The 26654-nt window shown below is 38.3% G+C and overlaps 2 protein-coding genes across 3 annotated transcripts; one reads left to right on the top strand and one right to left on the bottom strand.

Annotated features, from left to right (window-relative positions):
* Nucleotides 1-221: 221 nt before the first annotated feature.
* LOC134333989 (solute carrier family 2, facilitated glucose transporter member 5-like) lies at nt 222-19188 on the top strand. 2 transcript variants are annotated; one of them, XM_063016172.1, is made up of 13 exons: nt 222-304; nt 508-606; nt 702-859; nt 1368-1492; nt 1584-1736; nt 2505-2630; nt 2862-3049; nt 3685-3795; nt 3872-3973; nt 4229-4304; nt 4463-4590; nt 6080-6341; nt 17554-19188. In XM_063016172.1, exons 1-12 carry the CDS (start codon nt 260-262, stop codon nt 6299-6301), a joined length of 1533 nt encoding a protein of 510 aa, XP_062872242.1. In that variant the 5' UTR covers nt 222-259; the 3' UTR covers nt 6302-6341; nt 17554-19188. The 2 variants fall into 2 exon arrangements, with proteins under 2 accessions (XP_062872242.1, XP_062872240.1); XM_063016170.1 differs by lacking the exon at nt 17554-19188 and having other exon boundaries at nt 6080-7393.
* On the bottom strand, nt 8246-15647 carry ca6 (carbonic anhydrase VI). The gene is made up of 9 exons (XM_063016027.1): nt 15452-15647; nt 14099-14247; nt 12584-12679; nt 11407-11473; nt 11159-11316; nt 10140-10266; nt 9964-10047; nt 9839-9868; nt 8246-9070 (listed from the first exon to the last, which is right to left on the bottom strand). Exons 1-9 carry the CDS (start codon nt 15645-15647, stop codon nt 8454-8456), a joined length of 1524 nt encoding a protein of 507 aa, XP_062872097.1. The 3' UTR covers nt 8246-8453.
* Nucleotides 19189-26654: the final 7466 nt, after the last annotated feature.

Genomic DNA, 26654 nt, shown 5'->3' with positions numbered 1-26654 from the left:
CACCAAACGTGTCAATCCATATCTTTATTAATGTTTTATTTTGTGCAAAGGTGCACAGCCATGCTGCAACATGAAACTGCCTTTTTAAATCTATTGGCAGTTTCTTTTCTCACTTATGCAGTCTGTAACTTTTATCAGGGTGCATAATTTATCAGACCATGGCAAGCGCTTGGGTCAATGTTCAAAGTGCAAATGTAAGAAACTGCAGCTGATTTGTCATGTCCATATCTTTATAGTAAGAACTATTTTTAGTTAAAACATGGGGGACGACACCAACATGGAGAGACTGGAGGAATGCAAAGGGGTGAGTTAAATGGATATTGTTGCTTTTTTATTGTTTGGTTTACATAATTTAACTAATAACCACCTTATGATTAATGTTTTCTAAACTACGCATGATTAATGATACACTTAGCTTATGTGTTTTATTTAGAGTGTCTTTTCAGCTAATTTGTTAGAGCTGTTTAAGTTAAAAAGCAATTTGTAAATAATGTGCAAATCTTGCAGAAACTCACTGTGGTGTTGGCTTTGGTTACGCTCATCTCAACATTTGGCTCATCATTTCAGTACGGCTACAATGTGGCTGTTATCAACTCACCAGCTCCGGTACAGGCTATCAGCTGTGTTTACTAGATTTGTGTATTGTGACAGATTTTGAGCTGTAATCAAATGTAATTCAATGTGTACAAATGGACTTTCAGGAGATGCAGAGTTTCTACACCAGTGTGTGTGAGAGTCGAAATGCCACAGTAACAAACAATGTGTTAACCCTTCTGTGGTCCCTCACTGTGTCCATGTATCCACTCGGGGGCTTCTTTGGATCTCTTATGGTGGCACCACTGGTTAACAACTTAGGAAGGTAACCGAATTACTAAAAATAATATGTCTGACTATGTAAAGAACATCTAACAAATGACCGGCCTCTACTTAAAATTATATTGTTTGTATGAATGTTGTTATTAAAGGTGCAGTCAGTGTATTGTTGTTGTTTCTCATCTTATATTTCGACAGCATATGCCAAAAGAAAACTATTGCTCTCTGGCTGACCATGAAGACCATTATTTTAAATAGATGAAGTTTACAGCTGAGCAAGTACTCCTAATGGGAGCTTCCAACTCTGATTAAACAAACATGGTCTTGAGGTTGTAGCTTTAAAGGGTACATTGAAGGAAGGAGCAAAATCTGTTAATATTTTAGTTTTTTTGTAACTTCACCCTTAGGTTAAACTCCAAGAATTAATAATACCTTTAAGGTGCTTTTTTTAGCCTAATCTAAAAAATGTCTAGAAATTAAGACTAATTTCACATTTTAAAGATTTTTAGATCAGGTTATTCTCAAGTATTTGTTATTTATTCTCCTGTTCACAGGAAGGGCACTCTGCTACTCAACAACATCTTTTCTATTTGCCCCGCTGTAATGATGGGAGTCAGTGAGCTGGTGGGCTCATTTGAAATCATTATTGTTGCTCGCTTCATAGTGGGCATCTGTGCTGGTTTGTAGATCTGTCATTCCTGATATGTCTATGTCTACATAAGAATTTTACATTATCGAATGCAAACAATATTTTGCTGCCATTTTTCTAGGGCTTTCATCCAATGTCGTGCCAATGTATCTGGGAGAGCTGGCACCCAAGAACCTAAGAGGAGCTATTGGAATCATGCCTCAGCTTTTCATCACTATTGGCATCCTTACTGCCCAGGTGTTTGGTATCCGGAACATTTTGGGCAACAAAGAAGGTACAGTAGTCTGTCAAACAGGTGTTGTTTTTTTAGTTTCTTAAAATTGATGGTTCAAATTTGACATGGACACAGTCTATATGTATCTTACCTCCAGCTTGCTTCCCTCTGGGATTAATAAAGTGATCTATCTATCTAGTAATTCTATTTTTAATGTTTTGTATTTTATTAGTTAATAATTTCTGCAACAATTAAATGCTAGATATTTATTTATAAGTTGTACCCACACTCCTTTCCATCTTCATATCAGTCCTGCGTGTTGAGCTGCTACATTAAGGCCCATGTATTACACAGGAATGTTGTGACAATTGGAGGACTCTAGAGGGATGATTCCAGTATCTTTATTGTTCAAAGTCACAGTAGCAATCTGAATGGCATCTGCTAAATAATATTACATAGTCAGATCTTCAAAAATATGTGGTGGCTGGCTCAGCATATCCTAGCCCTAATTCTTTCAAATTGGTTGCTGTAATCTTTTAGAGGAGAATGTGTTAGTGGATTGGAACTGGCACTAGAAGAAACTAGAAGAAATTTAGGTAAAAACAAGACAAACTAAAAAGAAGGCCATATTTAAAGGTTAAAAGGGCTGACAGCAACAAAATTGATGGATACAATCAGAGAAAAATTGACGAACCATTAAGAAGCCTGAAGACCCAAACAGAAGACAGGAAATTCTGGAGAAACGCTATTCATATTGTTGCCTGGAGTTAGAATCGACTTATGGCAATAACAATAGTTATTCTTACTCAACTTACTCAACCTTTGTAGGTTGGCCCATTATGCTGGCACTCACTGGTGTTCCTGCTGTTCTCGAGCTTCTTCTCCTGCCCTTCTTTCCTGAGAGTCCCCGCTACACACTCATCCAAAGGGGTGATGAGAATAATGCCAGGGCAGGTAAAATATTTAATCTTTCCTAAACAATAAGTATAAAAAAGTAAAAATTGCACAAAGTCTGACTAATAATTATATTGCTTTGATTGATCCACTGCACTTCCAACCACATTTGGAAAGCTGCTCTAGCTGAGAACAAGTAATTACAGTAATTGCAAATCTTCTGGAGGACAGTAAGACATCTCAAAATCTATATAAACAGTGTGTGCTGTATTGGGTTGTTTTGTTCTTTAGCACTACAGCGTCTGCGTGGCTGGGAGGATGTGGATGAGGAACTGAAGGAGATGAGACTGGAAGCCCATTCAGAGCGAGCTGAAGGCCAGCTTTCTGTGCTTAAACTGTTGACTCTCCGCTCTTTGCGCTGGCAACTGTTGTCTATCATCATCATAAACATGGGACAGCAGCTTTCAGGAGTCAATTCTGTAAGCCATGACACACTGATCTTAAACCACTCACAGCACTCATCCTTCAATAAAAATATTTGTTTTATCATTGCTTCTTTTAAAGTAACGGTGAGTCCTCTCGGGTAGAAATACGTTAATGCAACAACTCATGGAAGATGACAGCCATGACAGTTACAGAGCACCACATCAAATATTTAACAAGAGCTTGGAAATATACCACATCTGTAAAGCTTTCGTCTCCTATCATACCTATTAGAGATGCCGGAGAGAAGATGGTACCGTTATCATCATAAATATATATTGTCTACTATCTTGGGTGGAATTGCCAGTAAAAGTAAATAATGTGTGCAGGGACCATTATGCAGAAAAACCATTTTAGAGTTTTGTAGAAAGCTTGCAGCATAAATATTATTTTATGCTAATGAGGCACAGATTACAGTCAGTTAAAAGGAGCCCACACATCAATCAACTGCTCCTCCATGCCCCCTCTGCCGGCCCAAGAGAGCAATGCAGAAGGACTCCAACATGGCTTACTGCTTAACTCATTTAGAAATTGAGCCATGTTACAAATGGTTTAAGGGGGTACAGCACACCATTAAAGAGATGCTTACTGCAGGACTGATATGTGCCTTAAATCTTTGATCTGTCCGCAGATTTATTACTATGCAGACAGCATCTTTGCTTCAGCTGGAGTAAAAGAGAACCATGTACAGTACGTGACCGTTGGAACAGGATCTGTTAATGTCCTAATGACTATTACTGCTGTAAGTGCCAACTAAAACATAACCAAGATATTCCAGGTGCAGTTTTTATCATTAATAATAATATGTGTTTATACAGGTGTTTATAGTAGAGGCTTCTGGAAGAAAGCTGTTGTTGCTAATTGGTTTTGGGATCTGCTGTGTAGCCTGTATCATTCTTACCATAGCTCTCAGCCTGCAGGTACATCCTTTACCATGAATATTTTTCAGCATAACACTCAAAAATCTTTTTTAATTTTCCCTTTTAGTGTCTGTGGGTTCCTCTTGTACTAAACATGTTAAGTGTAGAGTTATAGACCTCATAAATAGGACTGGGCAGAACTATAGAATGAGAACATGCTGCACCAGCAATTCCTTGTCTAGTCAGTCTGTGTAAGAAAGAAGGTCATAAACATAAGATTTACACCATAATAATAGTCTGCTGGACCATCCACAGGAGACTCTGCACTGGATGCCCTATGTCAGCATTGCCTGTGTCATCATTTATGTCGCTGGCCATGCCATCGGCCCAAGTAAGTGCCCATTTTACATCATTCTAATCCATATACAGTAGTTGTAATTCTAAGACTTTAAGAGCTACTTACAGAAAATCACAGCAAGGTGGTTTCAAGTGACCACAGAGAAGACTAGGATTTTTGGTGAAAATGATAAATGGTGTTTCCTTCTCCAGGTCCAATTCCCACTGTGATTACTACTGAGATATTCCGGCAGTCCTCCAGACCAGCTGCTTTTATGGTGGGCGGATCTGTGCACTGGCTCTCCAACTTCACCATCGGTCTGGTCTTCCCATTCTTAGAGGTCAGAGAGCATTAGTTATTAATTATTCAGATTGGTTTTGTTACTTTGTATCAGTTATTCTAACAATCAATATTTCAGTTAGTTTCTTGCTCTACATGATCAAAAGTTTGTAGACAATCCTACTGATTGTTGAGTTTATGTGTTTCAGTCACACCAATAGCCCATTGCTAACAGATATGCACAAAGCAGGATACATAGAGACAGGGATTGAGTTGTTTAGTGGGGTGGAACTCACATCAACCCAACTGAGCACCTTTAAAATATATGTAAAGGTTAATTGAGAGTTAGGCCAGACCTCATAGAGGTGCTTTTAACTAAATGGACACAAATTCCCACAGACAGTTTTAGAATATAATGTTCATCAAGCTCATGTTTGAGCTTCCCCATACTTTTGATCAACTGGTGTTCATTTAAGTCAAATGTAATCGGTAAGCCATTGAACTCACCAGGTCTGATATTAGCCCACCAGATAGATTGGAAATCTCACACATCCTGAACTTTACTATCAAGCGGTTTTGTGGTTTTCTAGAGTTTCTACAGAAACATTGTGGCATGATTATAAGCATAATCATTTAAATTTAGTCTGTGGAATTAGTCAGTCTTGGAGCAGTGATGAGTCTAGCCAGGAGTGGTCGACATGGTGAAATTTCTCAGCAAGGGCTTAGTGAAAACAGCAGAAGAAATTGAGATTAATCAGACCAAACCATATATCCATTCTTTTACTCCTCAGTTGTGTTGAACCTGTGAACAATGGGCCTCAGATTTTTGTTTACAGCTGACAGAAGTAAAACCTGATGTGGACTCCCGCTGTTGTAGCCCATCCACCTTAATGTGTTACATGTTGTGATCATTTTGTAATGCTTTTCTGTTTGCCGTGGTTGTAAAGAGATTATTTGATTTACCATAGCCTTTCTTTAGGTCAATCCATTCTGGCCACATTTTTGTTGACCTTTATGATCAACAGTCCATTTCCACAGAACTGCTGGTCACTGTATGTTTTTGTGTTTTGTGTAAACTACAGGATGTTGTATGTGAAAATCTCACGAGGTCAATTTGTGACGTACTCAGACCAGCATGCCTGGCACTGACAAACATGCCACGGTCATAGTCACTCATTCGCATCACATTCCATTGCCCATTCTGTTGTTTTATGTAAACATAAACTGAGATTGGTTTATTTTATGCATTGCATTGCTGCCACACATCAGATTACATGACAGAATGGTATAATTACAAATCTGAACAGGTGTACAGGTGTTGGCTGATTATACCTAGTGAGAACAGTATTTGAACCAATCAAATGTTTAAACTCTTAATAGGTTTTCAAACCATTAAAAGCATTGCAGTGGATTGTTTGAGGGACCTTGAGTCTCCGTAAAGAATCTTATAGTCTCAGGCTAAATTCCAGCCAGGACCTAATGAAACTTAAATATGTTGGGTTAATGAGCAGACCATGTTTCTGATGGTTTCCATGTGTGTGTCTCTGCAGAGAGAACTGAAGTCGTACAGCTTTATTATCTTTGCTTTTATCTGCCTTGCCACACTCATCTACATTTGGGTGGTCATCCCAGAAACCAAAAATGCCACCTTCCTGGAGATCAGCAAACTGTTTGCCAAGAAAAACAAAGTGGAGATTGTGGTGGAAGATGAGGAGTGTACGCTAAAAGAGTCAGCAGTGAAGGAACCTGAAAATTCAATTACAGCCTTTTGAAAGCAGTGTGACTAGCTGTTTAGAGCTTCTTCAAATTAAGGTATTTTATTTCATCGCTAATACATCAGCTGGTTTTCAATCATGTTTTGTTTTATTTAATCACTTGGCCCTTTGATTGTGTCAGACCTGGTTGGTACAGTGAGCTAGGAGGTGGCATACAAACTGTAAAAGGGAATCAGGATTAAACAGGCTAGTCTGCTTCCTGTATAACACAGCTGAACACTTAATTATACGTCTGGCTTGAGGATCATAGTGCATCTTGTGTTGATGTTTGATTTATAGCTACATTTCATTATATAGAAAGGATCAGTGACAATATTAGCAGTGAAGAATGGTGGACTTGGTAATGACCAAACACATGTATGGTTTTCTTTTTTTATATGAAATGTTTGCATTGTAAAATATTAAAAACTAAAAGAAGGCAGGTAAAGCAGAAGAATGCAGAGTTTCACTAAGCAACTGCTGTTTCCATGAAGCACTGAAACATTACTGAAACATTTGCTCTGAAATTTTTTTTCTATCGTGTAAGATTTTTAAAAGTATTTCCTCAACTATGTCTGTAAAGCCCAGTAGATAACTGCCTAGTCAGTTTACAGTACGACTGTGTTCCATTCTGAGGTAATCCTCCTTATAAATGGGACTTAGAAGAGTGACCTCCCTCAGCAGACATTATTGGGTCATGAAATACACACTTCCGAAATTCTTAAATGTGTTTTTACTCTGAAGTATAAAAAATTGTCAGCATCAACCAGCAAGTTTTCTTGTAAATAAAGTTCATGTATGAAACATTGCAGTTATAATATTAAATTACAGTTCGCATTACACTTCAAAGTTCACTAAACAGAGGGTGTACACTTCGGAATGGACCACATCCTAATATGTCAGTTCTGCCTAGCAAAAAAAGGTCAGTTTTGACCACTGTAAGCATATTCTTTTCAACAATGTTGATTGACTTATGTAAGAAAAAGTCAACTGAATCATAATTGACACAAATTGTAAAAAACAAGACAGTACTGGTTATAATGGTTTAGATTTTCTTTAACATGTTTATATCATTGTAATATTCCATTAAAAATGTTTTGTTTAATTTTATTTAGCTTTTTTCTAATTTAAAAGACATCGTTTTGCTCTTTGTACGACGTGTGATTAAAAGTTTGTGGACACCTGACCATGAGCTTGTTAAACTATGGGCTTTAATATGGGCTTGTATCTGTGCCTAACAGCTTTAACTCTTTCAGGAAAGGCTATTCACAAGATCTTTTAATCATTCGGTCTCTTAATCTCATCAGCGTTAATTCACTGCAGCTGGGAGAGCCATTTAATTACCAGCTTTAATTAACGGTTTCCTCTGGGTCATTCAGGTTTTGCTCCACCTGCGTACCCAGTGTACACAACCACCTTTCAACCACCTTGGCCAGATCAGACTGGTTGGATAACATTGTTTCTTGAATAAATGATTGTAAATTATTGTTAGGTAGTTTCTCAAATTCACTCAAAGCCCTGTCCCTTAAATTAGACTAGAACTTAACCAGGAGAAGAATCATTTGTTAAATCTCGTACGAGGAAAGCACCCAGACCAGACACCAAGTCAAAGTATGAATGCCTTAGTTTATTGAAAGAAAACAGAGTTTTTATAAACACAAGAAAAGTGTGTGTGTGTGTGTGTTTGAGAGAGAGAGAGAGTGTGTGTGTCTAAATGTGTGTGTGTGTGTAAATGTGTGTGTGTGTGTGTGAGGGCTAAACTACATGAGCAAGTTTTAGAGAGAAGGATCAACAAAGAACAAAACTAGCCAAAAGAACCTTCAGAACTGCAATTCTCAGCTCGAGTGGTGAGAAGAGCAGAAATACTAGGCATAATACCATAAGTATATGGACATAAGTGTAAATAAGATCTAACAATTATATTTTAGAAATAGTTTTCTTAATATATAATAATGTGTTTTGTGTGATAATCCAAAATTATCCAGTGTGATAATTATAATATAAATAATAATCAGGCACTTTATTTGTGATATTACATATAATAAAAATACTGCATATATGTATGATTAAACATAATTGTTAATCTGAACTCAAAAAAACAACAGTCAGATTATCACGGTTATAGAATCAGTTCAAAACAGTCTCATGTTGAATCTGAAACTCAGTGCTTTTAGGAGCAGTTTTTTTCAGTCTCCAGCTGCACTCCTCCATACAGACTCAGGCGTGTGATGCCCCAGGCCAGCACGTTGCCTTTTACTGGGTTTTTGTCACACGACATCTGCTCCTTGATCTCTTCAGGGCTCAGCAAGTAATCCCACACATTCACATCCGTCATTTGGCCCACAAATGCATCCGAATCTGAGATCCCCAGGAGGCCATCTAGGTCTTTTCCCAAGATAAGCTGACCACCAGAAATGATGGTGTAGCCCGCCCGTATGTACTGCTCCTCTCCCTCGATGCTGTTTACCCAAAGCTGAGCCCCTCCAGTGTGAGAGGCCCAAGTGATGCAGTAATGAGCCCAGCTGTGGGGACGCAGCTTGTGAGGCAAGTTTACAAACTCGTTTCCAATCCAGAAACCCACCTCGTGGCCCATGGTGATCATGAGCTCGTTGTCGTTGACCGAGTTAGAGTAAGATAGGACAGTGTGTATGGGTCGAGGATGCATCCGCAGGTTCATACAAACTGTGAAGGAGTGCAGATTCATGGGTTGAGCCAGGTTCACCAATGCATAACTCTCTAGCTTGTGCTCTAGAAAGTGTAGCACCAGTGGAGCTATTGCCTGTGGCTCTAGATAAACAAGAGAAACATGGTAAAAGATTTTAATTGGACGCTTGGGGTTATTTATTAATATGCTTGGCATGCACATAGACTCAACGTTTTTCTTTGCGCTTTCACACCCTCCCCTAGTCACCACCCCTTCCTTTTGATTTGTTCATTGTTCATCACGAACAGCTGTTAATTATGTCTTCAGGGAAACTATACAATAACGAGGTGTGGAAGTTCAAACAAAACAGTAAGTCCTTGGTGGCAAGGACGGATTAAGGATAGTCTGGGCCCCTGGGCAAAGAGTTGCCCAGGGCCCCCTCCAAAAACATAAGTAGATTAATACATTAAACCAGAGTTTCTCAACCTTTACTCAGTCACGGCACCCTTTAAAAGTGTTCAAAATATTGAGTTACCCCAGCCTACTGTGTATTGAAAGGCACTTCATCTCTGCGTCCCTCCTTGTCCCACGCCCCCCTCCCCTTGGTGAACCAGCTCCCGGTTGCAAATGATAGGCACTGCTTTCGCCACACCCCCTTCCCCTTGGTGGAGTACGGTGGCTTGCCTGGCAATTTCTAGGTCCCTAGAGGATCAGGGACCCATGTTGAACGACTTCTGTAGAAGTCTAGGGGCCCCCAAAGGCATGGCTAGGGCCCCCGGAGCCCCCCTCAGGACCCCCTAACCTCGAGGGCCCCTGGGCGCTGGCCCCACTGGCCCGGTCAGTAATCCAGCCATGCTTGGTGGAAACGGGACTGTTCCATTCTACTTTAAATGGATAAAATTGGTGCTTACCTTTATTGTTGGGCCTGGAGTCTTTAGTATCTGAACAGTAAACAAAATAATTTAAAACAGAAACATTGTTTTACTTATAGTAAATAGTAAAAGCAATCATGATATAATAATACTGTAAATCATACCTAAATAGATATGCTTTCCAAGCGATGTAATCATGCCTTCAATATTGAAAAGTTTTGCCTCAATTTCCTCTTGCCTACAGAAAGCTGACAAAAAACAGATTTAAAGAAATAAATGCAGGTGCATATTCTGTATGAATTAGTTGATCTATAGCAAAAATATAAAGCTGTGTACATACTGCCTTTGCCCAGTCGAGGCAGGAAGGAGGACTCCACTACTCGATCATTTAGAGGCTGTGCAATGCGATAATCATTCCACAGAGTCTTATTTTCAAGATCCATGATAGTGCTCTCCAGCTTTCTAACCTGTACATGGCAAGCATTTAGTGTTCATGTAACAATTACAACAAAAAAGATTGTAGTGTTTATTCAAACTGGACTTTATCTACCTCATCTACAGCACATGAGTGATTACCAATAGGCACAATACTTTTTCTTTTCAGTGTAGATGGCTGTTAATAATGGAATTGAGATTTAGGGGTTGGTTTTTAGAATAACTTTTTAGGGGATTTTTTTTTTAAGTTTAAGTTTAGGAAAACTTACTCAAATCACATGCTGCTGTACTATTACTATTATATTTAGGGCAGTGGTAGCTCAGCGGTTAGGGTACTGGACTGAAAGCTGCCAGTTCAAGCTCCATCACCACCAAGCTGGCACTGTTAAGCCTCTAAGCCAGGCTCTTAACTCTTAATTGCTTGAACTGCTTCAACATACAATTATGCAGTTTAGTCATAATTGTACGTTGTTTTGGATAAAAGCTTCTGCTAATGCCATACATTTATCTAATTACTGCAGTATCAGGGGTATAGTTACACAATATGTAGCACATAGAATGAATTTTTACAATGTGGTTAGAAAAGTGTGGCAAAAAATCTGCAGCTAACAGCTGTTAAGTGTAAAGTATCACAAATGTAGAAATCACATATAATGAAGTAAAAAAGACTAATGAAACATGAACACTAACTTAGGGAGCCAACAGCATTAGTAATTTAATTATTTAGGACACGTTGATTTTGAATACTTGACTTACCAGACAAGATCAGAGCCAGACTTAAAACGTCTTATGGACTTGTCAAACATTTGTGAAACATGTCAAAATTCTTATCTGTGGTAATCACTTATATACTTAAGGTGTAGTAAATGATAATGAAGTAAATAATTTTTTAATGCATTACTATGTCTAAAACTAGAACTGTACCTGGTTGTGAGAAAGGGTGATGGGTGTGTCAAACACAGTCCACAGGATGCTCTCATAGCAAGGGGGCGTTGTAAGAGAGCCTTCATATCTGAAGAAGTTGGCAAGGTTCTCTGGGAGCATGGAGCGCACATTTAGAGTAGAAATATTCATCGACTGTCCTGAAAACAATTTTCAAAAAGTTAGTCTTGGCCGAATGCAGTCATATAGTGCTGGAATGAGCTTGTATGTCATACCTTAATGTTAGTTACCTGCGTATTTGACTTTTGCCAGGTTATTGATGAAATCACTGTAGTATGTGTTCTCAAAATGCCCGTCCTGGATACATGCAAAGACATATTAAACCTACAAGTCCACAAGTTTAAACCAGATGTATAAGTTAATACACACAGTTGCTATCAGAAAGAAAATATATGAATCAATTCTGAAAATTTTCTGAGCCCTTCTGAGTTGTGGATTTGATTTTGAATGGATAAAATAAAAAAAGAAATTTTTACTCTACACAATTACATCCATAATAAACTGTAAACAATGTGTTTTGAATATTACTTACAAATCAAATTAGTTTTTTTTTAATTATTTTTAATAAAAATTAATTTTCTTATTCACAGAAGTAAGGGCCCTCAATGTACAAAGCATTATCATAAATATCAATAAGCCATGAAGTCCACAGTCTCTTTGTGATAGGGCAAGAATATGAAACAGTCAATATAATATTAATATAAAACAATGTCTATAAAACAGTTTTGATAAAGCTGTTACTATAAAACAATTTCTAAGGATTTGTGATATCAGGAACACAATGGCCTCATTGCTTTTGAAATGGTTTATTATAGTTGGTCATCTTGCCAAATTAGTCAACTAGCCAAGAAGGGCCTTCATCAAGGAGGTAAAAAAGAAACCGACGTTCACTTTACAAAAGTTTTAAAAGTTCTGTATTGAGATAGGAGAAATTATTGAATGGACAGCCATTTTTGCAGTATTGCATAATTCAGTTTTTTATGACAGAGTGGCAAGACGGAAACCACTGTCGAGTAAAAAGTATGTGACAGCCCACATATAGTTTGTTAAACAGCTTGTAATGGCCATTAATCTGACAGCACTTGGAAAGATCTGCCATAAAGAATGGCCTGCTGCCAACAAAGTGTTCAAATCCAGGTGTGCAAAGCTTGTAGAAGCTGTAGAGCTGTGATTACCGACAAATGGGCTTCTACAGAGTATAGACTACTGATGTAAATATTTGTCTGAATGAGATTTTTTAGTTATTTATTTATTTTTTTCTCTTATATACAGTACATGTTTTCACTGTGTTATAATAATGGTGATTAGTTGTGGATTAGAGTTTGTGCAATTGTGTCCAGCAGATGGTGCTGTCATAATCATGTGAATTTTATTTTATCTAACGTTAGAACAGTTGTAGAGTCCCACCTCATAAAAGAAGGCCAATACTGCCAGACCATCTGGTTTGTCTTTAGCCTCATCAAAGCTTGCATACTTGTCAGAGTTGTAGTGGACCACATGAAGCTGTGGAAGAGTCGAGCAGACCACGTGAGTCATAGTTTGTAATCCTAGAAAATTGTTTAACCTTCATTACAGTCCTACAGGAGTGAGCTAATGATGGCTCCAGTCTGAGTGACGTCTTATGTTGGTTTGATAAAAATGTAACACTCATCACCACTCTACAGAATTTCTTTCACACCAGTGGCGGCTGCTGGTCTTTCATTTCAAAGAGGGGAAGCTCATTGTCGGCTTACATCATACAATTTGTCAATTTATTTATACATAAATTCTGCCCTCTGTTCCTTTTCAAGAAAATGGCCTGTGATCCTATCGTACCAAGCAGGCGTCTTTTCCAGGGACTTGACCAGTGTCCCGAAACAAGTGTGAGTGTGTTTTATTTACACAATGAACAATGGAAATGGTCAAGTAATTTCACCAAGCAAATACCAAGAAATGGGTTGCAGTTTGTCTTTTGATTTCACTCACAAAATCCGCAATGGGACTGAAGCTCCCAGTGATTAAGTGACGGTGTAGATCTCAAAATAGCTGTCAATCAAAACGGGATTCAGCCTTTTGACTGATCTTCCAATCATCTTGCAGAAGCTCAGCGTCCAGACAAAATCGTGCCATTTATCCAATGACCGGCGAGTTTCGAAGCAATGAAAAAAACTTTCCCATGCAGTCCCATTGAAGTGAATAGACACTCAGCTTCTACGGGCAAATGCATTGACGCTCCGGGAGTTAACAAAATCGAGTCAGTCGATTTGTGATAAGTAGCTGATTCTGAACGAACTCGTCTTCGAGATGAACGTGTTCTAACGCATTTGTAGTCAATGAAATGTTAACACAACTGTACATATTTAACCATTTAATTTTGGACATTTTAGGGTAAGCTGAGCTTCCCTTGCAGTCTTAGAGAAATCGCCACTGTTCCACACATAGACAAAATAGCAAAACCCTTAAACCCTTCTTCTTGTTCCTCAGCCTTTTGTCCCGTTTTTCGGTTACGGGGTCGGCATTTCCGGCTTCTTCCCTTTTTAGGGGTCGCCGGCGGGATTTGGCACAGTTTTTACGCCGGATGCCCTTCCTGACACAACCCTCCCTATTTATCCAGGCTTGGGACTGGCACTACAATGCACTGGTCAGTGCATCCCAGCGGCTAGGTAACTATGGGACAATTCAGTGTCTCCAATTAGCCTAGTGGCATGTTTTTGGACTGTGGGAGGAAACCGGAGCACCCGGAGGAAACCCACGCAGACACGGGGAGAACATGCAAACTCCGCACAGAAAGGACCTGGACCACCCCACCCGGGGATCGAACCCAGGACCTTTTCGCTGTGAGGCAACAGTGCTACCCACTTAGCCACCGTGCCGCCCCAAAACCCTTAAACCCTAAAAACAGTAAATCGGTGAAAGGGATTAAATAAAAGCAAAAGATCTCACTTCAGCCATGTAACGAATGCCATCCAAAGTATGTTCTGCTCCACTTGCTTCCAGGTCCCATCCACCCCAGTGCAAGTGCATTTGAACAGCTGTGTAGCGGTTTGGCAGTCCCTTTGAAATTATCATAGTTGGCGGAAGGTTGATTTGAACTGGTAAGAAAAGCAATTGAGTTAATCAAACAATATCCAGAGTTCTAACTACATGAAATATGTTGGAAACATAAAAAAAACATGTAGAGGATATGTGGTTGTGTGACAAGCCAATGATTAATAAATTAAATATTACATTAATGTGACACTTACGTACAAGGACAATAGCATGTGATGCCAAGGCTGAAGTTGTCTAAAGCATATCATTGGTCCATGGAGCATCAGAAACACATTTTTATGTATAAAATACAATTTATGCCTTTAACATTATGGATAAAGTTTGGAGAAGGACTATTCCTCTATCAGCATGACTGTGCCCCATACACAAAAGAAGGTTCCTTAAGGATGAGTTTGATGTAAATGACCTCTAGTGGCCTGCACAGAGCCCTGAGCATTAAATTATTGAACACTTTTTTAATTAAATGAAACGTTGATCCCAATATCAGTGTCTGACCTTTTGACTTAATAAGCACAAATTATCTGGAGGCTGTTGTAGCTGTAAGGGACAGGGGAAATTCTATGCCCATGCACATGGTTTTGGAATTGCTCAACGAGCTCATTGTGAGGTATCCACATACTTTTAGACACAAAAGTCAGACTTTTGACACAAACACCTACACTTAGTGTTGACAGAATGGAATCCAGCAACTATTGGCATTTTTATGTCAGTCTCACCTGTGTTAACATGCAAGGAGCAGGTATTAACTTCACACTTTATGTGAAACGGTGTAAAAAATAAGTTGGCAGCAAAGAAATTGCCCAACCTGTTTTGTAAGTTTAGATGTATCTGTTCTCCAAAGCTAAATCTTAGTTCACATCAGAATAAGAAAACAAATTTTGATTATCAAAATCCTTTTGTGACATTTTAAATAAACTCAAACCTTGTTGGACATCAAATTCCAAAAATATTATGCAATAATATGATGATTTTCTGATAAAATATTTGAATTTCTAAAATAAATGTGTTGCTTGTTTTGAATTGTGCTGATTTGGTTTCAGATCCACACCTCAAAATGAAAAAGTGTATTAAACTTGGGTCCTATCAAAAATGTGCCCTAAGTGACAACTAGCGGTAAGGTAGGACGTTACTTCTTCTGGAAAGTAATTCCTTGGACGCTATGTCTGCTTAAAACCCTGAAAATGACTATTTTCCATTGGTTCCTTTTCCTTTTTGACACCACTGAATAAGATAAAAGTTGTTTACCTGAGTGTCCATTGTTGATCATAAGAAAGTTGCTGTTCTTCATCTCACCATAGCCGGCCAGCTCAAGCTGCAGCATTTTTGGGTTAAATTTTACATTGCGCCTCTGGATGTCAATGGGTGACTGTTTTCGCCCGCCGCATGCTGGATACTCATCTGCCCAGTGCATCTGATTCAGAGATCCCTCTAGCAAACACATAAAGAGTTGCTATATATTATTTTTGGTTTGTATACAATAGTGTTTGATGTTTTGGAGAAAATTAGCAGTGGCATGCAGTCCCAACCTGTGTTTTAAAGTTTTAAATGATGGTTAATATAAACAGGTTAAGTTGTTTAACACAATGATATGCATATTAAGTAGGGGTCAGTGGGGCAAGCCAACCACCACAGTGTGTTAAGTCTGATTCCAAGTTGTGCCACTGGCCAGGTCAAGTGCTTTATAGACACCAATAGCTGTGACTAAGAGGAGAAAGATCACATCATCAACTTGGTGTGGAATCACCCTCCTCCTGTGACACCTACTGACTGAACAAGGCACAAGCACAAACGATAGAGGAATACAGAGAATATAGCATGATCCTCCTTACAAGCTAGTGTGACAAAGCAAGCAGCTGCTTTAAACAAGTTAAAGAAATTCTGTGTTAGCCTTATGCTCTGGGACAAATGTCAATGAATTTTAGCCTAAACATTTAGAAAAAAAATGTTATGCAATTTCAATCACTGTTGATTACATAATTTGGCAACAAAATAAATTAGCAACAAAATTAATAGGCATGTTTGTTCTTGGACCAGAGAGTTACAAATCAAATTACAAATGTGGATTGATATGCAGGTGTGGAAAAGATAAGCAGAAAGCATCTGAAAAGTGTATCTTGAACGCATGTGTATTTTGGCAAGTTTAATCATCAACATCGGAGTCCATATCTGAGGTCAAACACAGGCATGGCGGATGTGAAACACAGAGGGTTTCTAATATCACTTGGCTGGGGTAACAAACAGCAGATGAGACTAAATCCCTAATGTCAACAGGAACTGATACCAAGAATTTGTCTATATAAGGTAATTGGACAGCAAAATGGTAAAAAATAGTCTCATGTAGCAAGTTATTTCTTCAATTCTTCCAATCTCGTAATTCAGGAGTACATGTAATCCAGAAAACAAAAAATCCAGATGCCAGCATGTCCATCATGGGTTTGATTTACCTTAATTCCAGCTCTGTTGTGTAAAAAGCATTTTCAGGAAATTGAGAATTATAGTAGCTTACACTACACTCTGCTTTGATTAGACTTTATGGTTTACAGCTGTGACAAAACATCAGGATCATCATCAGAATCAGGTGTCTTCCATATCCATTTTTTCTACTATGCAAAATACAGTTGTATTAAGGGTTTAAATTATTACATTGTAACTGTAACAATGTAACAATACAATACAATAAGTATGGTTAATGATACATATTAAACATTTTAATACATTTTAGTTGCTTCTGAAATAATTTACCCATATTTTTTACTAAGCACTAATTCAAAGCTTAAAATAACAAGTAGACACTCCCATTTTCTCACATATTTGTTATTTGCTTTCTTTAATATTTGCTGTTCTGTGTTTATTTGAAATGACCACAGTTACATGTAGTAATTATTTGTAATTACTACATTTTAAATTTTGGTAACATCACATTCACATTTCTCTTATGTGTTGGACAACTGTAGATTATCCTTTACTCTGATAAAAAGCAGGTGTTCAAGTCACTTTTGTTACAGTATATGCATGTAACATTAGTGATACCAGGAACATATGTTTACAGATTACAAATCATTTAGCAATTCAATGCAAAGTGAAGCAAAACGTTACTAGTGTTGTATAAAAATATAGAGTATGCACTGAGGTCTCGAACAAATTGATATATACAAATATGAACAAAAAGAATATTTACTGTTATGTATTTATTACATATTTGGAGCAGTTGTAGCTCAGAGCAACCAGTCATATTCTCACAATCAGTTCTCAGTTCTGCACTATCCCTGTTCTACCCACTTTCTCCTTTGCCCCCTCCTTTTGTTAGAGGCTTTTTAGCCCCAGTATTGTTCTGTTTTTTTTTGCAGGTTCAGGGCTTCACCTCACGCTACACAAGATTCATCAGTTCACAAGTTCAGTGTGAAACACAGTCACGGAATTTAGTATCTCCAATTCACCTCACTTGCATGTCTTTGTACTGTGGGAGGAAACCGGAGCTCCCGATGGACACCCACACAAACACGGGGAGAACATGCAAACTCCACAGAGAAAGGACCCGGACCTCCCCACCTGGGGATCGAACCCTGGACATTCTTGCTGGTGCACTACAGAAGCTGATCATGTTTGCCCCCTGCAACTATATTATTGTAAATGTAAGGGTGATAATGAAAGTTTGGAATGATTTTTGGGTGTATGCCTATACCAAATGTAAACAAACCATCCCAACTTAGTGTTTTTTAATGGTACCCGTTTCGAATTAATTGATTCAGTAAAAGTTTCAGTTTCATTGTGTTCTCCAGATATAAACAGCTTATTTACAGTAGAAAAAACTATTACGTTTAGATTAATGCATCTTTAACAGTAAACACAGACCACAAAAGGAGAATGTAGTGCAAAAAGAGACAAAACACAATAGTGCTATGTTGTATGTGTTTATTAAACGCCTTATCTATATGGCCCAAAAAATGTGGAAACCCTTTCTAATTCAGCCACACTTATTGCCAGCAGGTGCGTACATTTCGTGCTTCTTACACTATGCAAACATTTTGGGGAAAGCTCTTTTCTGTTCCAGCATGACCAGGTCTATAGAGAACACTTTGTAGTAAAGGAGCTTTTGTGGCATTCCCAGAGCCTTGAGCTTAGTCTCAATGGAAACCTTTGTGAATAAGTGAAATGTGAGCGAGCTTAAGTCGTCTCATCTAACATCACTGCTACAACCTCCAAGTGATCTTTTGATTAAGTGGCACAATGTCGCACCAATCTTGTGAAAAGCTCTCACAGAACAGTGGAGGCTATATTCACAAAAGGTCAGCAAAATCTATATAAATGCCCATGGATTAGGAATAAAATATTCAACAAGCTGATGGTCGGATATCCACATTTTTTTTTTTATATAATGTTCATGTAACAGATTAACAGGATGCCAAAATTGCATGTATTTTGTTAATTGATTGTACAGCTTTACACAGATCATATCAGTAAATCAGTGTTAATTTTGGAGAACACTGTTATTGTATTAAGTGCACCAGAACTGCATAACACTATAAAATAAATAAGTGTAACTGAAACAGCATGAATAAATGTGTATATATTATACATTTTACATATATATCATGCAGAATGTATAATATATACATAACATTGTACTTGCCTTTATACGACCAATGTACTCCAGCTCCAGCCAGTGCAAAACCCACCACAGCAGCATGTATAAGAGCAGTAAGCAGCTCCATTGTGCGTCTGGACTGGATTGTGAGAGAGCGAGAGTTACTCTGTTACTGTGGACTAAAGCAGCTGGGCACAGTGCAGCAGGAGGCGGGTTCAGACATGCTGCAACCCCCATGGCAAAATCTGATGATTCTCCACATGTCAAATGTTTATATGATTTTGTATACAGCTAAAGTCAAACATTCACATAAAGTTGAACGGTCTTGTGTTCTATTTCTGTCAAATGTATTATGGGTCATCTAAAACGATGAAAAATATGGATACACTAAACTAAACTCTTTGTGACTTGTAATTATTTAAACAGAGCAAAACTCAAAGAATTAGTCTGTTAAAAACTGTATTTGGGAAATTAATTGTATACCAAGTTTTACCAATAATTTCTGGGTAATTTAGGTAAAATATACAATACAGTACCAAGCATATCTGGACACCCAAACATCAAGTTTGCTTACTTACTTATTTATTTATTAGGTTTTAATGTCATGTTTTACACACATGGTTACATTCATGACAGAAACAGTAATTACTTGTTGTCGAACACAGTCATGGACAATTCTGTATCTCCAATTCACCTCACTTGCATGTCTTTGAACTGTGGGAGGAAACCAAAGCTCCCAGAGGAAACCCAGTCAGACACGGGGAGACCATGCAAACTCCACACAGAAAGGTCCGCGACAGTGATACCCACTTAGCCACAGTGCCGCCCCTGATGGAGTAGTAAAATTAAGGACAGTAGTAAAATTAGGGACAAGCTATTGTATCTACTTCATCCCTCAGCGTTTGGCAGTCACTTTCTGTAAGCTTGTGTGGTGTCATATTTACCAGCTGAGATTTTGTTGTTGCTAGACGTGTCACATGTCAGTTTTAGCTCCAAGCCCCTGGCTGGTCAGTTATTATTTTTCTATCTGTAATATTTAAAGTAAATGTTGATTTTTTAGCTTCAGGACAGAACACTTTTTCTTCACCTATCAACAGAAAATTTGGCTTTTTATTAGCTCAAAGCATTTTCTTACTTTCTAACCTTGCTTGTGATAATACAACAGAAATTGTAAATGTCTAAAGAGAATTAATGAAAAATCATCTGCTGTTTCTTAACACTCGTCATACAGTTTAATTTGGACAGTGCCCTGGCTGCATGTACATGATTTAGAAGATAGATGTCAAATTCTGAGGGTGTGACAGAGCTGTTTTTAACAACTCTTTCCAAATGAATCACTATGTCCTCTCCTAAAAGCTTTTTATTTATCACATTATATAGTTTATACAGAAAGAGTGCTGCTGATTACTTTAAAGTAAACTGTTGTTTTTAGTTTACTCTGAATTCTAAATAAATCTAATGGATTGTGGTTAATCACATCTTTTTTTTCCTGGAATGAAAAGACAATGTCAGTGACAAATCCAAATCCAAATTATGATTGGAATCACCTGCTCATTATTGAATTTTTTTTTTTTTTTACCTCATGTGTTGGAATACCTAGGAATGTGTTGCAGGCCTGAAATGCAAGAATAGATGTATATTAATAAATGAAATTAAGCTGCACAGACGAAACGTAAAATGTCCTGGGTTTATACTGTCTGCAATAAAATAAAAGACAAAGTAAATGTAAGAAACAGAGACTTTTTCTTTTTTTATTTGCATTTTCCATACTATCCCAACTTTTTCTGATTTACAAAAATTACTTTATGGCTAAACAAAACAATTATGTGTGGTATTTTGTCAAAAGGCCTATACATTTGTTAAAATAACTTTAAATTATTTTTATTGCTCTTTTTAATGTTTAATGTTTAATGTTTAATATTTGATGTGTCTTTTTTGAGTAATAACCTATGGTGCAGTAAGTCCTTTCCAAATGGTAGTCCGACCAGCTAACTGGTGACTAAGGGCCTCCTGAAGTAAACCTGCTTACAGACGTGCACTGACCTGTTTGTGTCTTTTATGTGTGGATTTAAATCAGTTTGGGATATTAATTTCTCTTGTGTTGTTCTAACGGACACAACCCAATGACAAGTGAAGACTTGCTTTAAGACTTGTAAAGAAAACAAACCAAGGAAGCAAAGTTTTTTTAGTTTTTTTCCTTTCAAATAATTATTTTGTGTGTACAGATTACCCAGAGTTCCATTTTTTATTAACTTGGGAATGCACAACAACAAAATCTCATCCAATGAAAAATGAACACTTGTCTGCCTCAGTTATAAGCCCAGTAATAGACATGATTATTCTGTATAGTTTATTAAGCATTATAATAAACATATAATAAATGTATAATAAATATACATTATAATAAACATTTATTGAGATTATTATTAATATGATTTCTTTATATACAGATGTTTTGACTTTTATAACTAAATCACTATTACATGTATTAGCATGTATTATTAACAAAAGAGATGACTATACCATGATAATATGTGAGATTTCAAACCAGCATACGGCATTAACATAGTTTTAGAGAGGTAAAAATGTTGGTGCTCAAATTGCAGGTGACAAAATTTTATTAAGATGTATTTCATTATTTAAGAGGAACAGTCTGAAAGGGTTGGCAGTTTATTTTAAACATGGATAAATTACATCATCAAAAAGAAACACAAGTCAAAGTTTACATATAAAGTATACATATAAAGAATACACCCTATATATATATAATTTTTACCGAACACAATTTAGGTAGGATGACACAGCGGCGGGAAGCACAGTCATCTCAGAGCAAGAGGGGCCTGGGTTCGATTCCCCAGCCAGGTGATCAGGGTCCATTCTGTGTAAAGTTTGCATGTTGTCCCACGTGTGTCCGCATGGGTTTCCTACAGGTGATCCTGTTTTCTCCCACAAGTACATAGTCAGACAACTGTAACTGTATACAACTGTAAATAGGCCTACAGGGTTCTGGTACACAGTTCTATGAATGAACTACTTCCTCTGGTCTTCCAGTTCCAGAAAGGCAATGCTCAAGGGTAGAAGAATACTATTCCCACAGTCAAGCATGAATGTGGCTCACTGGGGATGTTTTCTGCTATGGGAACTGGCAGTCCTGACTGTTTGACTCGCATCATAAAGTCACAGAAATTTTATACCTTCTGTGGTAAAATTCTGTGGTAATAATAAAACTTTTCAGCAAGACTCGATCCTGAGAAAATTTCCAAATCCTTAATCAAAGCTTGGTTATGAAATCATATGGAAAATCCTTAAAAGGCTTAAAATCCTTAAACATTTTGGTGGGATTTAAAGAAATGTAGTTGGCACATAAAAGCTATTAAAGCTCAATGAGCTGGAAGCTTGTGCAAGAGAGAAGTGCATGGCTGGATTACTGACCGGGCCAGTGGGGCCAGCGCCCAGGGGCCCTTGAGGTCGGGGGGCCCTGGCCCAAAACATTTTGCGATGCCTATCAACATTTATGACACAATATATTTTTATTTCCGAGGGCCCTCCATTTTAAGGATCCTCTGACTATTAGGGACTTTGACCCCAGGGCCTCTTGGGGGCCCTAGCCATGCTTTTGGGGCCCCTAGCCATGCTTTTGGGCCCTAGCCATGCTTTTGGGCCCCTTATGAAAATGGATGAGGCGTTGTGGCACTGCTCTGACTTCGACTTCTGGCTATTAGGGGTCCTAGGAAAGAGGGGGGGCATATTTTTAGAGGGCCCTGGTTATGAGAGCCCCTACCAGCCCCTACCAGTAAATAAAAATGTTGCACTTTCTAGTGGGAGTCTTCTAATGTTTTTTCTTCAATGGCCTGTTTCACAATCTCTGCCAATTTCAACCGATCCACTTTATCAGAAGAAGCCATACCATTCCTGCTCAGCCCATGCAATACATCACGGAGAAGCTTGCAGTCCCTGTTGAAACGCCATGCTTCATGCATCACCTCGTTCAGCTTTTCGTCCTCATTTTCTCCAGCTTGTGGTAAAATGCACTGCGCAATGACATCTCTTAGTTTTTCCAGTGCCACAAATATGCGATTCAGGCCCTTACTTAATGTTTCTGAATTTGTATTGTTTCAAAATTATTATGTTTAATTTCTCTTAAGCGCAGAGACACAAATTAATTTAGCAATTTTGCAATTATTTAAATTTAAGACAAGCAATTTCAAGCAGTTTGAATGCATACGCACACTTAACTGAGCTATTTGATGTTCTTTTCATGCCTGACAATATGTCCAACAGTGAGCTCACTTTAAAGGCTAACTCACTCGCTGCAGCATATCCTTCAGATCTGAACATGAGCCTGGCAGATGAATTGATACAATACAAATCATTCATAACAGAAAAAGAAAAATGTCCTAGTAAAATGCTCAAAACCATGATAAATTTGAATTTACAGTCAACCTTTCCAAATGTCTACATAGCACTTAGACCTTTTTTGACTGTGCCTATCACAAATTGTGAAGGGGAGCGTTCATTCTCCAAATTCATTCTCGTATTAAGAATGAACTCAGGATTAGGATGTGCCAAAACCGCCAACTACCCAGGGGCCCAGACTATCCTTAATCCGTCCTTGGAGAAGTGGACGAAGATTCCACAAGAGAGGTGACAGAAGCTTGTTAGCCTTTAACGAAATCAGTTATTAGAGGTTATTAAGGCAAAGGATGTTTCAACAAGAGGCTGGGGGTTGAATAATAGTGTACATGGACACTTATCTGGAAAACTACTAATGTTCACATGTCTAATTCACATTGACAGTAAACTGAGATCGAGATCAAACCTGTGTTGCTGGATCTTTGATGCACCATTTTTGCCCACTAGGATATTTATAGGACAATTATATTTTAGTCACAACAATTGGGTCAGATATTAAGTAGCCATCTGCACATGACTTTTATTTGTCTGGTCTGATTTTAAAAGGACTAATTAATTTTATGTACATTAATAGCATAATTAAATAAAAACGTCTATTTACAGTTGTATACAGTTACAGTTGTCTGACTATGTACTTGTGGGAGAAAACAGGATCACCTGTAGGAAACCCATGCGGACACACGTGGGACAACATGCAAACTTTACACAGAATGGACCCTGATCACCTGGCTGGGGAATCGAACCCAGGCCCCTCTTGCTTTTATAAGAATTTATATTAATTTATATTATACCTTTTAGCATTGAGTGACCTGGTGGTGAAGCAGTCTATTACGCTAGCCCACCACTACTGAGATCCAGGTTTAAATCTTAGCAGTGACACCGGCTGGCCGTGTGTCTACACAGACATGATTGGCTATGTCTGAATAGGGATGACCAAAGCTCTGCCACAAATTGATGCCCTCTACAGGGTATTCCTGTCTTGTGCCCAGTACTTCCCGGCCACGACCCAGACCAGGAAAAATTTACTTACAGTTTCAACTTTTAATAATATATATTAATTTATATTACACATATGCTTATATTATACATATGGATGAAACACATGGGGGCTCAGGTGGTGAAGTGGACTATTAAACTAGCTCACCACTGCTGAGATCTGGGTTTGAATCTTAGCAGTGATATCAGCTGGCCGCATGTCTACAATGGGATGACCAAAGCTCTATGACAAATGACCTTGTCCAGGGTATTCCTGCCTTGTGCCCAGTGTTTCCCGGCCATGACCATCACCAGGAAAAAAACGGTTGATGGGAAAAATTGTATAAAATTTGCATTTTACTTACAGTTTCAACTTTTAATAATATATATTAATTTATATTATACCTTTTAGCATTGAGTGTCGATGAAACACCTGAGCCCTCGGGTGGTGAAGCGGACTATTACTCTAGCCCACCACTGCTGAGATCCGGGTTTAAATCTTAGCAGTGATATCAGCTGGCCGTGTGTCTACACAGACATGATTGGCTATGTCTGAGGAGGGCTGGCCAAAGCTCTGCAACAATTTGGCAGCCTGTCCAGGGTATTCCTGCCTTGTGCCCAGTGCGGTTGATGGAAAGATTTTTATAAAATTTGCATATTACTTATAGTTTTAATAATATACTGTATATTAATTTATATTATACCTTTTAGCATTGAGTGTGGCTGAAACACCTGAGCACTCGGGTAGAGAAGCGGACTATTACGCTAGCTCGCCACTGCTGAGATCCAGGTTCGAATCTTAGGGGTGATATCTTGTCTGTTTGACTATGTCTGAGGAGAGATGGCCAAAGCCCTGCAACAGATTGGCACTATCTGGACAATATACCAGGGTATTCCTGCCTTGTGCACAGTGTTTCCCACCTGAAACAAATATCCCCACCATCTATGTGGAAAAATTTGGTTTGAAATATATGTACATATGTATGTGTTTGTATATATTTGTGTTTCTGTCTAGTTTAGTTAGATTTAAAATGAAAAGTTAATGGAGCTGCTGTAAATGGGAACTCTGTTGAACTTTAAATTTTTACAAAGGATGTGCTGAGTAACCACAGTGACGCAGAGTGTAGGTGATGCTCTGCACGTAGCCTGTATGCATCACACCCTCATCACGTACACATTTTAAATGTATTTATATACATTTTACGCTATAGTAAATTAAGCTATATAACGTCTGGTACTTTCCAGTCAGATTTACCTACATTCAATAAGTGGAGAATATATATTTAGTACAAATCTAAAGAGATAAAGTCGTGATTGTAGGAAACGTGCTCTCGATCATGTACGAGCCTGTCGCGTGACGCCAATCTGACCAATCACGGCGCGCTGAACTCTCGCACGCGCTTCCTCCTGATTTTGTTCCCGTTCAGTTCGTGTTCACAATTCCGAGTCGACTCTGACTCAAATCTAGGAGTCGACTCCACAAAGCGCTCCAAAAACTTTAACACAAAACTGCATCTTAACCTGATTGACGCTATGAAACATCAATGAATTTTGATACCGTCGTGTGTCTGTAAGGTTGGAAAAAATCCACAGCAGTACCAACATTCCAAACCCTACATATACTGGAGGTGAAGTTCAAACCATTATTTATGGATGTGTTCAGCACAAGCTCTTAATGCTTCATAGCTACAGTAACCCAGGTTTGACCTCGGCCTCCAGTTACAGTCTGTGAGAAATCAGGCATATTTTCCATTGTCTGTGAATGTTTCCTCCTACATAAGCTTGTGGATGGTTTATACAAAATTACCCCTATGTGTGAGTGATTTGTTGGCAACCTGTCCAGGTTGTGTTCAAGCCCTTGCACATGGGCTCCAGATCCACTGTGACCCTAACCAGGATGTAGGGCTGCATTATAATGCAGCTGTTAGAGTGGATGCTGCATACAATGGGTCATCACTCACTCACTCACACCTAGGTGCAGTTTAGAGTAGTTTATACAAAGAAGGAACATATGAAACACTAAATAGTAAATGGCTAGTTTCAAGTCAGGTCTCCAGGCCCCTAAAGCTGCAAAGCACCCACACTACCTGCTGTACAGCACCATGCTGATCTATCGTTATTTTTTTCTTCCTTTTTTCATTCTGGTCAGGATTGCAATGGGTCAGGTTCCCCAGGGTAACACTGGGCACAAGGCAAGAATGCCCAGGACAGGTGCCAATTAATCACAGGGCTTCAGCTGGTAGAGTAAGTCTCACACTGCATTTTCAGTTACTGTCTTTAAGAAGTTTTTTTTTGTATTTGCATGCGTTTCCTTCAGGTATTCCAATGTCCTCCAACCTCTTAAACACTGCAGAAGTTGTATTGTTTACAATTGCCCCTAAATGTGAATATATAAGTACATTTATGTGTATTGCCTGTTGATGGCAATGGACCCATCAGGATGCTAACCAAGATGAATGGGTTGGTAAAAATAAA

The sequence above is a fragment of the Trichomycterus rosablanca genome, chromosome 19, assembly GCF_030014385.1.
Source record: "Trichomycterus rosablanca isolate fTriRos1 chromosome 19, fTriRos1.hap1, whole genome shotgun sequence".
In the NCBI taxonomy this organism is placed as follows: Eukaryota; Metazoa; Chordata; class Actinopteri; order Siluriformes; family Trichomycteridae; genus Trichomycterus; species Trichomycterus rosablanca.
Note: the sequence above shows the minus strand (reverse complement) of the source record. Positions and strands in the feature narration are given on the sequence as shown.

Excerpts from the sequence above, each read along its gene's own strand:
- LOC134333989 (XM_063016172.1), top strand. The coding sequence starts at position 260 with ATGGGGGACGACACCAACATGGAGAGACTGGAGGAATGCAAAGGG. Across the intron at positions 1,493-1,583 it reads CATAGTGGGCATCTGTGCTG|GGCTTTCATCCAATGTCGTG; the intron begins GTTTGTAGATCT and ends CCATTTTTCTAG. Across the intron at positions 4,591-6,079 it reads TGGTCTTCCCATTCTTAGAG|AGAGAACTGAAGTCGTACAG; the intron begins GTCAGAGAGCAT and ends GTGTCTCTGCAG.
- ca6 (XM_063016027.1), bottom strand. The coding sequence starts at position 15,647 with ATGTGTTTGCTAGAGGGATCTCTGAATCAGATGCACTGGGCAGATGAG. Across the intron at positions 14,248-15,451 it reads GATCAACAATGGACACTCAG|TTCAAATCAACCTTCCGCCA; the intron begins GTAAACAACTTT and ends TTTTCTTACCAG. Across the intron at positions 10,267-11,158 it reads TCACCCTTTCTCACAACCAG|GTTAGAAAGCTGGAGAGCAC; the intron begins GTACAGTTCTAG and ends TGCCATGTACAG.